At 44.1% G+C, this 15,732-nt stretch overlaps 1 protein-coding gene across 3 annotated transcripts; it reads right to left on the reverse strand.

The window, feature by feature from the left end:
* Window positions 1-615: 615 nt before the first annotated feature.
* Window positions 616-15,637, reverse strand: wipf2b (WAS/WASL interacting protein family, member 2b). 3 transcript variants are annotated; one of them, XM_037535450.1, is made up of 8 exons: window positions 15,552-15,637; window positions 13,073-13,206; window positions 11,291-11,423; window positions 8,053-8,199; window positions 6,449-7,126; window positions 5,581-5,781; window positions 3,479-3,580; window positions 616-2,696 (listed from the first exon to the last, which is right to left on the reverse strand). In XM_037535450.1, exons 2-8 carry the CDS (start codon window positions 13,136-13,138, stop codon window positions 2,656-2,658), a joined length of 1,368 nt encoding a protein of 455 aa, XP_037391347.1. In that variant the 5' UTR covers window positions 13,139-13,206; window positions 15,552-15,637; the 3' UTR covers window positions 616-2,655. The 3 variants fall into 3 exon arrangements, with proteins under 3 accessions (XP_037391347.1, XP_017571675.2, XP_037391348.1); XM_017716186.2 differs by lacking the exon at window positions 15,552-15,637 and adding an exon at window positions 15,271-15,422; XM_037535451.1 differs by lacking the exon at window positions 15,552-15,637 and adding an exon at window positions 14,952-15,200.
* Window positions 15,638-15,732: the final 95 nt, after the last annotated feature.

Genomic DNA, 15,732 nt, shown 5'->3' on the forward strand with positions numbered 1-15,732 from the left:
TTATTTTAACTGCACCATGCAGTTTATGATGGAGCTTTAGAGCTGAATTCCTTTTTTGCTTGTTTGCTTAAGACATTTAAAGCTTGTTTTAAAGATTACAGTGGCCTAGACTCGACAACCTCAAACTCAACAAATTCTGAGTTCAGATGAGTTACATATTAAAGCAGAATCAAACCAAAGATTGTCGCCTGTCTGCCTTTCCTTCATGCGAAATATTTCAAATGTTACATAATAAGATCAGTGGATAAGAGCGTCTGCCAAATGTATGTAATGAAATCAACTTCCAGAAAATGTTCAAAATGTTCATGTTCAAAGCTGTATTGACCAGTCCTGGGTTTCCCAAAAACATCTTGGCACCAAGATGATTTTCAAATGGTAGAGTGAGCATCACACTGAACTCTCTCTACCAGTAATGATGATCTTAACTTTAAGATGTTTTTGGGAAACGGGGCCCAGGAAGATAAGAGTATTAGCATTCGTGTCATAAATGGAAGTAACCAGGAAATCCATGAAGCATTAATATTAAATGCTCCAATAATTCTGTGACAAACAACTGAATAAGCTGGTAAATCAGTAATATATTTTAACTAAAAACTGACAAAATAACACCTGAACTCGTTTCTCATGTTTTAGATTTTATTTGAACTGGCTGATCAACAGAGAAGTGCAAAACATACAGAGAGCATTGAACAGGGTGAGAATGAAGAAAGGAGTCTCTCTCAATGTGAGTGAAGTTATGCTCCTGTAAATAAGTCTACACTGACCTCTGGTGGCAGAGAGGGAGAAACACAGAAGGGAAAATAGACCCTCACTCAGCCACGTTCATATTAGGATGTACAGACGAACGGCTAGCGATTAGTCAGAGGCTCTTTTAGAGGCCCATGTTATTCACATCTGCTCCAAAGCATTCTCTATATTACACGCTTCTTACAGCTGAAAAATAGATTAAGATCTATCACTATTATATTTCTCTACATCGTTTAATGTACTTTTTTTTTTATCTCACGTTTTGTTTATTTCTTAGAAATTGCGTACCGATGAGTTAATGTCAGTGTGTAAGGCAGAAAGGGGTGGGGTTACTACATGCATATAGTGTATGTACTGTTTATTACTGTTGTGTTGAGATGAATGTATGAAATGCATCCACAGCAGAAACTTTGCACCTTTAAAATACAATAGAAATGCAGGCAATCCGTGAACCTGTTAAAGGAATCAGGCATGATTCACAATGATGTACTACCCGTCCTAACACCACCTTTAAATTAAACCTCTTATTTAAGAGCTAACTATACAGAGTTAACAGTAAAGATAACCAAATAGTTAGTTGAACTCAAGAACTACTGCCATAGTTACTATTAGCCACTTTTTTTTCAGCAATATTACAAAGGATCTCAGAACCTTGCACATTACATTTGTTTTGCTACTCTTTTCCAGTTCACATAATCAATAGAAGAAGGACCCAAAGAGGAGGTTCTTAACAAGAACCTGCTGAAAAGCACAGCAGTCTGCAGCTCCACATGCAAGTTCATCATCTTAGTCCCAGTGAGTCTTTTGAACGCCTTTAGAGTCCAAACTGAGTGACTCCTGGTTTCATGTTCATGTCCCTCCTATGGGATTTAGTAGCTTTCTTGTTGTGTCTATGCTCATGAACGAATGTAGCGTTAATGCAAAGCTGTCTGCAGCACAGTAAGACGCCACATATGTAGTGTGGATTATTTTCTCCCGAGCTAAACACAGCGAAGCGAAGGGCATCAGAAATGGAGCAGCTTTGCCACGTTGTCGATGCGCAACAATTGGAAGACATACAGCAAAAGCTATTTCACAGGAACAGTTGTGGCAGTTCTCGTGGAACAAAACAAGAGCAACTTTACAACAACAAAATTAAAAAAAAAAAAAAAAAAAAAAAAAAAAAAAAAAAAAAAAAAAAAATCAATAATCGTTACATCAACACCTTGCAAATGAGCCTACCATAGACAAGGAAAGGCCTGAGATGACTTAGAAACAAAACCATGCAATTTACGACCTATTTCTCTTGGCACTTCTGGAGAGAACTAAGAGCAGTTTTTCTTAGCGAGGGGAAACAATTCAAGTCCCAAACGCCCCCTGAGAGAACTTAAAGAAAGTGGGGAGTGTCAAAGTTAAAGCAATGTCAGTTCTTAGTTTGCACTCAAGGACAGGTTCGCAAGTTCCTCCACGTTCAGAGTCATTGGCATGTTCACAGTGCATCAATCTTAAACGGAGTTTTGAAGAAATAGTGTTAATATTTGTAATAACATTAACAGCAATAATTATCAACTGACAAAGTCATAAGTGTAAAACCTTATTTACTTGCGTTTCCTCAGTAACGGTACTGTGTTGTGCAGACCGTCGGGTTAAAATGTACATATTATGGACTTGAACATCTTCAGGAAAAGAAAGAACTGGCCATTCCGGGTGTGGAATGCAATACTGAAGGTGGTTCCTACTACTGCCCCTCTCGGTCCCAGTGGAGTGAAGTCCTGAAGCTGTGATGTTTGAGTGAAATGGAATGTAGTCCAGCGAGGAGAGAGGGGGTGTTAATAAGGTGCAGGCTGTGTGTAGTTTAGTGTGGGATTGTCTGTGTATGAATGTGTAACAATTTCCTCCCACGTGGCACCATGTGACTGGTCACAGTGTTCACCTGCCCACCGGGGGTAGAGGAGGCGCCCCCCTCACCACTGGCAAAGAGAAAAGCAGGGTCAGTCAATACACTCAACATCGATATGAACAGAGGTGGACCATTCACAGCATAGCAGCAACACATAGTCATTGGGAGGTCTCAGAATAAAACAGGTGGCATTCAGGACCAACCACAGTCAGGGGAAGGTCTCAGAACAAACCACGTGGCAATTAGGACCAAATCACAGATCAGGAGGAGGTCTCAGAATAAACTAGCTGGCAATTAGGACCAATCACAGTCAGGGGGAGGTCTCAGAACAAACCAGGTGGGAATGAGGACCAATCACAGTCAGGGGGAGGTCTAAGAACAAACCAGGTGGTAATTAGGTCCAACCATAGCCAGTGGAAGGTCTCAGAAGAAACTAAGTGTCAATGAGGACCAACCACTGTCAGTGAGAGGTCTCAGAACAAATGAGGCACTGATTCAAATCAATCGCAGTCAGGGGAGGACCCTCCCTCCTTTATTCAAACCTTAAGTGTTCCTGGTAAAATGACCAATAAGTGTAGATACAAGGGAGAAGACTTCAACTTATTGCATCACTTCCCTTTTCGGGTGTGACGATGGGGGAGAGGACGACTGTGGACAGAAAGAGCTGATCTTCACTTCACAGAAAGAGCTTCAGTGTTTGTATCCAAGGAAAATAATAATAAATCAAACAGGTGAAGCTGCCGCATCGGTCCTGGATGCGGACTCAAGTACTCGGAACATATGCGCCAACATGCAATACTGTAATCGGACATCAAAATACTCTTTCTGAGCAGAGCCGCAGTGTTTCTTTACCTCTGTTGGCTTTGCTGGGATAGATTTTAGTGAAGTGTCTGTACTCCTCCGGAGGGGGGAAGTCGTCCAGTGGATGGAAAGAATACTTGGATTCAAAGTCATCTGGATTAAAGCAAAGAAAGGAAAAAAGAAAGGAAAAAAGACAGACAGAGACAGAACCTCAGAAATCAGAGCAGAACAGATTCAAATGTTCTTACGTGATCTTTTGAACAGACTTTTATTAAGATTAAGTGACCCTTATTAGTCCCACAACAGGGAAATTTCACCTCTGCATTTTACCCATCCGTGAGGTGAACCACCACATACACACTAGTGAGCACACACACACTAGGGGGCAGTGAGCACACTTGCCCGGAGCGGTGGCCAGCCCAATCCGCAGCGCCCGGGGAGCAGTTGGGGGTTAGGTGTCTTGCTCAAGGACACCTCAGTCATGTGCTGTCGGCTCTGGAGATCGAACCGGCGACCTTCCGGTCACGAGGCTGGATCCCTAACCTCCAGCCCATGACTGCCCCTCAATATCTGTTTATTAGTAAAACATCTCAGTTAAATTCTCATTTGTAAAGGAATCATTATAAATATCCTCTATTTTGGTCACATTATACACAATTTGTATGAGACAAACAATACATTTCAGCCCATGGGCTCAAACATGAACAGGGAGAACGTTTACAGAGTTAACGGTACAATCGGGCAGATTAGAGACGTTCTGATCTGATTTAATATATCGGTATAGGAAAATATTGTGGAGTACTTTAAGGCATCAGTATCAGCTCTAGTAAATCTAATCCTGTTCTAAGTCTTTGTTAATGTTAAGGTTTGTTATTTAACCCTAATGTGCTCTATTTACACTCGCGGAGGTGCTGTAAACAGACACTATCCACAACCTGTAGCAGTGAGGAAATTTTCCAGAAGATAGAAAAGGTTTAAGTGTCTGTAGAATTTATTTTAAAGAACAAAATGATAAAAACCTAAATACCAACATAAACTATTTTCTTTTCTTTTATTTTTATAATTTATTAAGAAAGAGCATTTCTTAACCTAAACTGATTTTGTTTCATCTTAAAATGTTTAATTTAACATAATTCTTGTTACATTTTTAATCATCAAATTATTCACTGAAGGGCTAAAAGACAAATGTAAGACTCTGCTTAGGTAGATGTTTAATATTAAAGCCTCTGCTGCATCTCCTGTCCTGGATTTCAGTGCCATATTCTACATTGTTGTTGGTCTAGCCTGGGCAATATGCTGGTTTCATGATTTCATCGATATTAGTCACAATTTCTGTTACTATAGCTAAGTGAGTAGAAGATGAATCAATTTTTTTTTTTTTTAAGCAAGATTAGTGTATTATCTTTGTGTTTAAACACTTTTGGAGTGAAAACAGCATGTGTGTGCTGTGCTGGTGTGAGATGTAAAGTCAGACGATAGCTGCTGCTGCACAGTTTGTGTTGGTCATCCTCTAGTCCTTCATCAGTGGTCACAGGACACCACCCACAAGACGCTGCTGGCTGGATATTTTTGGTTCTCAGTCCAGCAGCTACACTGAGGTGTTTAAAAACTCCAGCAGCACTGCTGTGGCGGATCCACTCAAACCAGCACAACATACGCTAACACACCACCACCACGCCAGTACGGAGAATGATCCACCACCCAAATAGTACTTGCTCTCCACTAAAGAACAGGGTAACAGAGCATGCAGAGAAATGGACTACAGTCTGTAACTGTAGAACTAGAGTGAAACTATACGGCCAGTGCAGCTGATAAAATGGACAGTGAGTGTAGAAATTAGATGGTTTTAATTTCGTGGCTGATTTGTGTACGAACCCAAAACATAGTCTGACGGTAAGTGGCTGAGACACGATGTAACTGTAGCTGGTTGTAGCTGGTTCAGTCATTGCCTTGAAAATCATTGTACAATGTAAACGTAGCTCTGCCAGTGATTTTTTTTGTCTGTTCATAAACCTCATTGCGAAAACTCCCTCCAGTGTGGCGATTATATATTTATTGCCCAGCGTTAACTGGCTGTCAGAGGTGTAGAGCTGGTGTCCAGGTGAGTGGAGGAGGGGCTGATGCAGATGCAGGTGAGCGTGAAGAACACTCACCTACGAAGGAGCGGGGGTTGGATGTGTGTCCGTTGCGGATGGGCGGGGGTGGGGGAGGGGGTCCGGCGGGGGTGCGGGATGGGGGTGGGGGGGGCTTGCCTCGGCTGGGCGGATCTGAAGAGCTACCGTGAGTTCGATAGGGGGGTGGCGGCGGAGGGGCATCCCGACCGTTCCGAGACGTCTGCCCAGGTACTGGAGGAGCTAAAACACCAACACAAAGAATTCATGTTAAGCCACACTTTCTACAACAGAGAGAAGAACCTTCGGGAAGCACCTGCAGCTTTCATCTCAGAAGCCAGACTTCTCATCAGAGAGTCTGGTAGGTTTCATCGCTCAATGTGATCAAGAGCTGCCTGCAGGAAGCACTCATTTAACTGACCTGCCTGCAAACCAATCAAACACAGACATCATACTGGAAACCAAATGGTTTTGCTCAATGCCAACTGGTGGCGTCCATTACTGTTGCTACATTAGCCTTACAGCTCAAGTCCAAAACTAAAAAAGCAAACCAAACCGGGGCAACTAAGTACATTTTATTTTTTGCTGGACCAACAATGAAATGGATTAAGTAATCTTCCACCCCCAATTTACTCAACCCGCTAGCTAGGTCTCCCCCAATCACATGATCTCTCTAGCTCTAACACAACGTCATTGGAGCTCAACACGCCTGAAGGAGACCTCTTAACTGCTAATGCTGTTGTCAGCAAATAGACACTATATTGGTAAGCACTGTACTGTGACAGAGTGAGAAAAAGGACCACCCAACCCACCTGGAGTGGGTTAACTGTGCTCTCTTGGACTCCACGTCATGATTGACGTTTAGTCAAACTATTGAGGGATCTTATTGCTTTAACAAAGTGAGGCTCACCTGCGGCCCGTCCTGGGGGGTCCCGTGCTGGGGGCGGGGGTCTCCCAGCCTGCGGTGTGGGCGAGGGTGGAGGGGGCGGGGCATGGGCTCTGGTAGGGGTGTGGCTCCCTGGGGCAGGCTTCTTGCTGAGGGAGTTGTGTCGCTGAGGGAGTTCGGGGGCCGCCTCGTTAACTGGGCTGGAGGGGCCATTAGTGACGGAGATCTGCTGGCGGTAGGGGGGAGGTGGGGGCGGGGCCAGAGAAGAGGAGGAGGAAGAGGAGGAGGAGGAGGAGGAGGAGGCACGGTTGCTGACAGGTGAGGGGGGCGGTTTGACAGGGGGAGGAGGGGGTGGGCCCGGGGCAGGTGATGGACCCCTCTGACCAGGGGTTGGGGGGAGGGGCTTCTCACGGTTGTACGGCGCCCCGGTGGCTTTCTGGGGAGGGGCTGGTGGGGCGTTGCCCCGGCGAGACATGGGAGGAGGTGGGGGTGGGGCCGAGGTGCTGTGCTTCATGCCGGGGGAGGGGCTGCTGGTGGCACTGGGGGGGCGTGACAGGTCAGGCAGAGATGGGCGCTGAGAACGACCCGACTCTGGCGGAGACGCCTGCTGATGGACTTCAGCCTCATCAGCACGGCAGGGCGGGCGGGGAGCCGCCGGGCGGCAGGAGGGGGGCTGCACGGCAGACCGGCCTATGGAACCATCTAGAACACAGAACATCAGCATTTGCAAAGAGAACACTAATATTTTCAAATGAGCCTTGACACCTAATTCTTACCATCAATCTGCTATATGTTTAATTTACATTTCTATTTAGACATGATTGGGTCAATGACATGCACTTAAACATTCAGGCTGCTTTCCTATAGAAAATGTTTTAAATACCTATTACATATGACTCATTATTCTACAACATCTCCTTTCTGTGAACACATTTTCACTGCATCAAAATAAAACTCATTTTAGCCATTAAGTCTCCCAAAAAAAGTCTTACAATGTTAGGTGGTGCAACTGACCAACCATACGTTTTATATATATATATATATATATATATATATATATATATATATATACACACACACACACACACACACACACACACACAATTAGCTAACTATTAGAAAGAGTATCATCATAAAAGCCTCAATAAAATACATTTTGCTTTATGTTCAAAACCTCTGAAACCTTAACATGTTGGTCAGCATTAAAAATATTCAACTCACTGGGGAAATGTAAATTCAGAATTCCTTAAATATCACACAGTGCAAAGGACTTTTATTATGCCCTTAAGAAAACGTGGTGATCACAGCACAGCGCCAAGGTTAGTAACACTTTCACAAACAGTATAGAAATAATATGATTCATAGTCAAGTTTATTTATGATTTAAATTGAAAAAATTAAAAGTTTTCAGTCTTGCTTTGCAGGAAGAAAAAAAGCGTTCTTGATTTTTTGCTGTTTTTATCCTTTTTCGTGCAGACAGAAACCAGTCCATTTAGCATATATTTAACCACGTTAACTAGCCATGTAATTAAGAACATATTACTTTTAAACATTTAAGCAAAATAACTGATTTCTTTGTTTTTAACCCTTTGAAGTTTATACAGTAAGCGTTATACATTATCGATGTACCTCCTACAGGCCGCAGTTTGGGCACGCCGCCTTGAAACAAGCCACCCATTGGCTGAGCTCCTGAGGTCACGCCTCCACTGCTGGCACCACTTCCACTGGTAGCTCCACCCCCACTGCTTGCTCCACCCCCACTGACTCCTTTGGGCTCTATGAAAGAACAGAACTGTTGCTGGGCGTTAAAGCTTCTGAGCGCATTTCCTGCACATCAATGCACTGTAATGGATAGATTAGCCTCTAGAGGGCGCTGTGGGCAGCTGCTGACTAGTCTAGTCTAGTCTAGTCAGTCTTTTTCTAGTTTTTTTTTCTTTCCTTTTTTCTAGGGCTGGATTTCACTCTAACACTGAGACCTTGACTTCGATGCTGAATTTCAGTAGTACTGATAACATGCATGCAAAATGTAAAACAGCCAATCAGCAGTCTAGATTTTGGAGCGAATGTGTAGCTCACTGATGACTAAATCATGTGTTACGACCCTTAAAATGGATATGCATGTTTTATCCGTCCTTGTCTTGTTTGCCTTTATCCATTTACTAGGATCAGAGTTTAAGGTTGTGACTGGCTCCAGCAGGGGGCGTTTGAGGTCGTTCAGTGCCTTATATTTTATCTTACTATATTGTATCTAGTAGACAGCAAATATAAACTACTTTATCTCTTCTCTGCCATCTTACTATGCTGCATATAAAAGGGCAAATCAAGTCTGATTAGTGAAAGGAATACACGTTGATATACTGCCATCTTATCTGGGTCGATGGTGTTTTAGTCCGGTGTTGGACCTTTTTGTTCATACACGACCTCTCTTAAGAACCCCTTGAGGTCATAGCACTGGGGAGTCGTTCATTCCCGATTTCGTCTGGTGTGTTTTGGTCGTTTGCTGGCAGTTTTCTTCTGGTGGGGAGGTGTGCAAGTAAGCTGTTTTGGATGGAGTTAAGTCTTTATAAATTTGGAATTTGATCTTTGGTGGTTTTATTGCCCTCCCTTTGTTACAGAAGCTGAAACCGGTGGTGTCACAGATTCGCTGTTTTTCTGACTAGCCTACCTCGTATTAAGGAGCTCTGTTTCAGAAATCCCAGCTTGCAGACCCGGATGCCAAAGAAACCAGTAGTATCCAAGTGCAGACTTGCAGTACTGCACGTTCAGCTCCTTACAAGGGCGCCTCCAGTGGTTTATTTCAGAATTGCAGTAACACTTTCCTGCTCTTTCGAGAGAATTTCAACGTGACATTTAATCAGCAGTGTATACAGTACATAGTAACGCTGCTTTCAAGTGAAAATGACATGACAGTCTCGTACGAGGTGAAACTCATTAACCTGTCATGCGTGTTTGTGTTTTTTTTTGTGACAGATAAAAAGATACTGAGGTTGTGAAAAGGGTGTTTATTATCCCGCTGGTACACATCAGTCTTGGCCTATTGTACAGGTGTTTTGAACCCATGTGCTCTTAAAAAGGATGGATGAAGATGGAGGAAGGATTTTTTACTAAAGAGAATGGATCTATTTAGAACTATGAGTTCATTCTTATTCTTTCATAGATCAGTTCTACATAGAACCATTCCATTCTTAAATAGTACTTGGTGAAATGGGTCTTCAGCCTGATATCTGAGGGTTTCTTAAACATTAAGCAGTAATATCCGAGCTGGCTCTCTGGTAATGGGCACCTGTACATACATCTCTCACACTCTCCATGTCCTTTATGGGACAATATATCCGGAGCTGGGAGTGCGGGGATGACACTGTGGGGTTGGGAGTGCGGTACAGTGGCTCTGCAGTGCCCGGTGCACAGATGGTATTCCTTCTCTGGTGGGGGGGCCATTGAATGCAGTGGGCTTGTGTCTGGCAAAAAGCTTTTAAGTGGGACATTTGGCTTGGCTGTGTGGCAGCAGAAGCCTGAACCCCAGCTATTGTACAATCTCGCCCCAGAGTGGCGCTTGGCGTAAGAGTTTGAGTGCGTGCTGCCATGCCTGCTTTGTTATCGGTCTAACAGCTTCCCCATCCATCACCCGAGGTTCTCCTCCCTAGTGGTACGCTGCTCTTATGCCAGTTGTTTGTTTTATGAGTGAACGTATTTAGTGGTCGAGGAAAAAACTGTGACACTGAAGCTGTTCTGTAACCTAGTACCTGTGATTTGTCACAAGAAAAACGAGGAGCAGCCCGATCTTTGATACCCCCTGATGCTTTACCTTGCTGTGATACCAGCTATTGTGGAGTGCATGTTATAATTCAGGCGGTTCAGGAGGTTACAACCTTTTTCTAATCTGATTTGGTTTCTGGATTAGTGAAAGCGGGCCTTGTTCTGAATTGCCAGTACTTGGAATTTTGCTAGCTTCAAGTCTGATTAGTGAAAGGAATCCATGTTGATGTACTGCCATCTTATCTGGGTTCAGATGTCAGGTGTTTGGCCCCGTTATTCATGTACAACCTCCCTTAAGATCCCCCAGACCTGTGAGGTCGTAACACATGAGCTGTTGTAACTTCTACCAACATCAAACGTTCCCTCACTGCACAAACCATCTCCTCAGTGTGGGTTCAGTTCTAGAGTTTATGGTAACCGAAGCCCATCAGGTAAAAAAAACAAATCCAGATGTTTAAACAACCGGACTCGGACTCTGACTCGGATACAAACTTCAGAGGAGCTGTTTAATTTGAGGCTGTAATGTCAGACTTAAAGCCAGCAAAAACCGGAAATTTAACACCTTGCCTGCTGAAAAAACCTTGGATTCTCTGGATTCAGGAGCTGAAGCGCCCTCTGCTGGTCCTGCCTTCACTATCGTCAGCTTATTTTAATGATAATTCAAACAGAAACAACCATTAAAAATTAATAATATAAATGCATAACATAAATAACACTAAGTGATTAAATGACATGTCATACCGTAAATAACAGAGACAAACTATTTTGCTTAATTTTTTTAATTTCTGGTCTGGGCCGTCGCACGTGAGCTCCAGCTGGTGTGGGTTCTCCCAGATATGCAGAAAAAGTGCTAAAAGTGCTTTTTGGGAATCTGAATTATTCAGGAGAAAATGCATTTCTCTGCGCACTTCACAAAAAGAACATTAAATCATGACAAATTTACATGTTGCTTCTGTTTTATCATACTAAAATGACAATTTGTTAGATTTAATGTGTGTGTGGTTTATTTTATGCTGCAACACTTGGAGCTCTTACACTTCCAGCTCTGGAGTCAACAGTTGACTAGCGTAACTGAACAGCTGTGTGATGTACAGCGATTCTGGGCTCTTACTCTCGATGAGGGGGGCGCTGCGGTCATTCACCACGGCCACCTTCTTCAGCCTGTTCCCCTTACAGATATCAGAGAGTAAGGCTCCTCGGCCCTTCGCTTCATCTCGAGACAGCTTGGGTGGGGTAGTGTTTGCCTATACGTTTTTAAAAATAAAATAAAATACATTAAATAAAGAGGATAATTTAAAAAGATTCACACATAAAATTTCATAGGTTCTGTAGTTTAGCCATAGGATTGTTATTGTCATATAGCCATAGTGTAAGTTTTCTGACTAAATGAGCAGCAGTGCAGTTTATCTGGGCTGTAAACATTTATTTGTTGAAAAGCACTAACAGAATACAAATAAATAAACAATCCATTAAGACTGTTGTGTGTGTGTGTTAGTTTCATCATGTCCTGCCCTCTCCTGGATGAAGTCCAGTATTTACCATTACCATCAAACACCTGCTTTATCTAATCAGTACATCATTAAATTATATCAGCTGATAGAACTGAACAAATCCATGTGATGTTGAGCAGCGAGAAGTCAGGAACCAAACCTGTGGTGTTCTGTGTTCTTATAACAGTCATAACTTTACTGAACACAACATATTCTGACTGCTGAATACTGTACATTAGCCCCCTTTTACCCTGTTCTTCAGTGGTCAGGACACCCATGGACCCTTACAGAGCAGGGAGTATTTGGGTGGTGGGTCATTCTCAGCACTGCAGTAACACTGACATGGTGGTGGTGTGTTAGTGTGTGTTGCGCTGGTCTGAGTGGATCAGATACAGCAGTGCTGCTGGAGTTTTTAAACATCTCAGTATCGCTGCTGGACTGAGAATAGTCCAACCAAAAACATCCAGACAGCAGCGTCCTGTGACCACTGATGAAGGACTAGAGGATGACCAACACAAACTGTACAGCAGCAGATGAGCTGTCGTCTCTGACTTTACATCTACAAGGTGGACCGACGAGGTAGGAGTGTCTAATAGAGTGGACAGTGAGTGGACAGTGTTTAAAAACTCCAGCAGCACTGCTGTGTCTGATCCACTCACACCAGCACAACACACACTAACACACCACTGCCACGTCAGTGTTACTGCAGTGCTAAGAATGACCCACCACCCAAATAGTACCTGCTCTTTGAGGGTCCATGGGGTCCTGACCACTGAAGAACAGGGTAACAGAGTATCAGAGAAACAGATGGACTACAGTCTGTAACTGTAGAACTACAAAGTGCAGCTATACAGTAAGTGCAGCTGAAAAGGTGGACAGTGAGCGTAGAAACAAGGAGGTGGTCAGAAAGTTACGTGTGTGTCAGAAATGCTATTTTATAACTGTGACCTACTGCAGCTCAAAGGGCCTGAACTGCACACTGGAGCAAAAATATGCAGTAAAAATAGACACAAAGGGAATCTCTGCACTTTGTGCACAAGTTCCTGCCACAGCCTTGCAAAAGGCTACAGTGTACTGCTTGCGGCACAATAAGCAGGTCTGGTGTAAGGAGGGCTTTAAATCATTGGTCATTAATATTGTTCCAATACATATTATCATCCAACCGGTCGGGCATAAGTGCTTAAGCATGGACACCGTTTTAGTAACAATATGCAAAACTAACAGCAAGTGTTTAAAACAGCCCTGCGGAAACATTATTATAATATTAATATTAAATACATTCAAAATAGAGTTTATAAGAGCGCAACAGACGTACAGCCCAGATAAACAGTTTGACGGGTTTCCATCACTGTATAAGAATGCAGTGTGTGTTCTGAGAACCTGTGCAGTAGGTAAGCACTCACCTGGCTGAAGGTGGGGGGTGGAGGGGGTCCCCCTGGTGGTGGAGGGGGTGGGGGAGGGTTTGGCATCCTGACTGGCCTTCAGTGAGCGGAGCTGAGCTCGGAACACTCACTCAGATAAACATGGAAACAGACACCTTCAAAAAGAAAAGACAAAACAAAGATCAGTGTACAGGACATCCGCCTCGCCGCTGGACACGCCGCTACAACGTGCCCGCCTCGCCTCCCCCTAGCGGCGCGTCCGTCTCCCCATCAGGCAGCGTTACAGCGCCCCCGTCTCCCCATCAGGCAGCGTTACAGCGCCCCCGTCTCCCCATCAGGCAGCGTTACAGCGCCCCCGTCTCCCCATCAGGCAGCGTTACAGCGCCCCCGTCTCCCCATCAGGCAGCGTTACAGCGCCCCCGTCTCCCCATCAGGCAGCGTTACAGCACCCGTCTCCCCATCACGCAGCGTTACAGCACCCCCGTCTCCCCATCACGCAGCGTTACTGCACCCCTGTCTCCCCATCACGCAGCGTTACTGCACCCCTGTCTCCCCATCACGCAGCATTACTGCACCTCTGTCTCCCCATCACACAGCATTACTGCACCCCTGACTTCCCATCACACAGCATTACTGCATCCCTGTCTCCCCATCACACAGCATTACTGCACAGACAGACAGTATAAGAGTGGCAATATAAAGAAAGGGTGTGAATGTCCAGGTCAGTCAGCAGGTCATTCAGAATAACATTAAATTCCAGTGTGAGGACAGATGGAGTTGTGTCTGTGTTCATGATCCAGTGGTTTTGTCATTGTGACAGTTTAAAAGGCTCAAGGGCAGAACCTGTTCTTGAACCTGGAGGTTCTGGCTCGAATGTTCTAAAGTAGATCCTTTCGTTTGTTATTTTATATCTGTTTGCATCTCTCTGGTTTTATTTAAAGCTCTGTTGACGCTGCACTCAGAGAAACTCCATGTACGTCTCGTTCTTGGCTGATGAAGGTTCAGGTTCTGACTCATCAACCAGATCTCAGCCCGTCTGCCTTTACCACGCTGTAAAAAACAGACTTCTTTGTAAATCGATCAATAACACGCAATCCTGAAACTCTACACCACGCGACTGTTTACGCTCTTATTACGGCTCACATTTTTCATCTAAACCTGATTTTCACGGTTCGAGGAGTTCACAGCATCTGATAACGCAAAGCCTGTCCAGCAGCTGAGCCTCACACTGAATAAAGATGGCTCTTTAGCAAAAAGAACAGTTCTATTAAGAACCATGAATTCTATATAGAACCATTTGCACGCTTAAATAGTCCTTTGCATGGTGAGATTGATGTAGAACACGCTGTACGTAGTTATACTATATAAAACACAATATGGGGTGTTCTGCTGTTACGATGTCAAGCTTGCAGCTTGTAAACCTGGTTCTTTTTTTAGAACCACATACAGCATGTTCTCCATCAATCTGAAGAACCGTTACACCATGCAAATGAGTGTTCATGATTCTTTATAGAACCAGTATCTTTACTCAATCCCCCTTAAACAACCATCTTTTTAAAGAACGTATATAGAACCCTGTACATGTTCTCAATCAATCAGAAGAACCATTTCACCGTGCCAGGAACCCATGGTTCGTTGCCTTTGCTGGCTAAAGAACCATCATTTTTAGGCAGTGTAGCCAGCCAGCGGTAGCTAACCCAACCCAACACCAGCTGGTTTAACAGCCGGGATTTAAACAACGATGAAAACAAAGAGTTTTATTATTATTATTTTCATCAGTTCATAACCGCGATTTTCTCAGATTAGCGCGCGGGGGTCTGAGGTAAACAGCTCGGCCCTCTGCTTTAGCTTTAGCATTAGCTTTAGCGTTAGCTCGCTAGGCTACCCGTCTCTCCCTCACCGTGTAAACCGGGTTAATCCCGCCTGATAACGTCCGATCTTCCAGCAGCTGCTCCGTGATTATTCGGCCATTCCATCAGACTTTAATCGACTATTAAACATTTATCTTCATAACGAACAGACACGGCCAGCCCAGCCCGGCGGGAGCGGCTAAGCTACGTTAGCACCGATGCCGTCAGTGTTGAACGGCTGCGCTGTAACTTCATTATAATTATCATCATATTATTATTACTATTATTATAGTTATTATTATTACTACTAATATTATCTCCACATTTCAGCCGCACACACCGCCTCTAAATCTAATTAAAGCCACTTACAGGCGTTAACTCTGTATAACAGGACAGATACAGCAGCTGCGTTAGCTTCGTAGCCCAACTCCCCGGTCCACCTTAAATAGCCCGAGGCGCCAGAATGGACATCTGCAGCATTTAAGGTGGACCGGAGAGTTCGGACAGGAAGCGCGAGCAGCAGGAGATTAAACACGTTAAATGTCTGAGATCGGAGGGAGGCTCCGCGCTGCGAACTGAGCCGAACAGACCGGACAGTAAATAAAAACAATAAAAACAATAAAGAATAAAAAGTCAGAAATCAGCCTCACTGTCAATCACAGCGTCCGCGCGCTGCTCCGCCACGCGCGCCGCACCCGGAAACACTGCGCACGTCAGCGCGCAGCCGGTGGTGTCCAGATTAACCGCCTTGCCATCATTTATTTATTTAACCATTCATTTGTTAATTCGCTTTTAAAATGTTTTAAATCATTTATTTATTTATTCGTCTAT

Source organism: Pygocentrus nattereri, chromosome 27 (assembly GCF_015220715.1).
Source record: "Pygocentrus nattereri isolate fPygNat1 chromosome 27, fPygNat1.pri, whole genome shotgun sequence".
NCBI classification, from domain to species: Eukaryota; Metazoa; Chordata; class Actinopteri; order Characiformes; family Serrasalmidae; genus Pygocentrus; species Pygocentrus nattereri.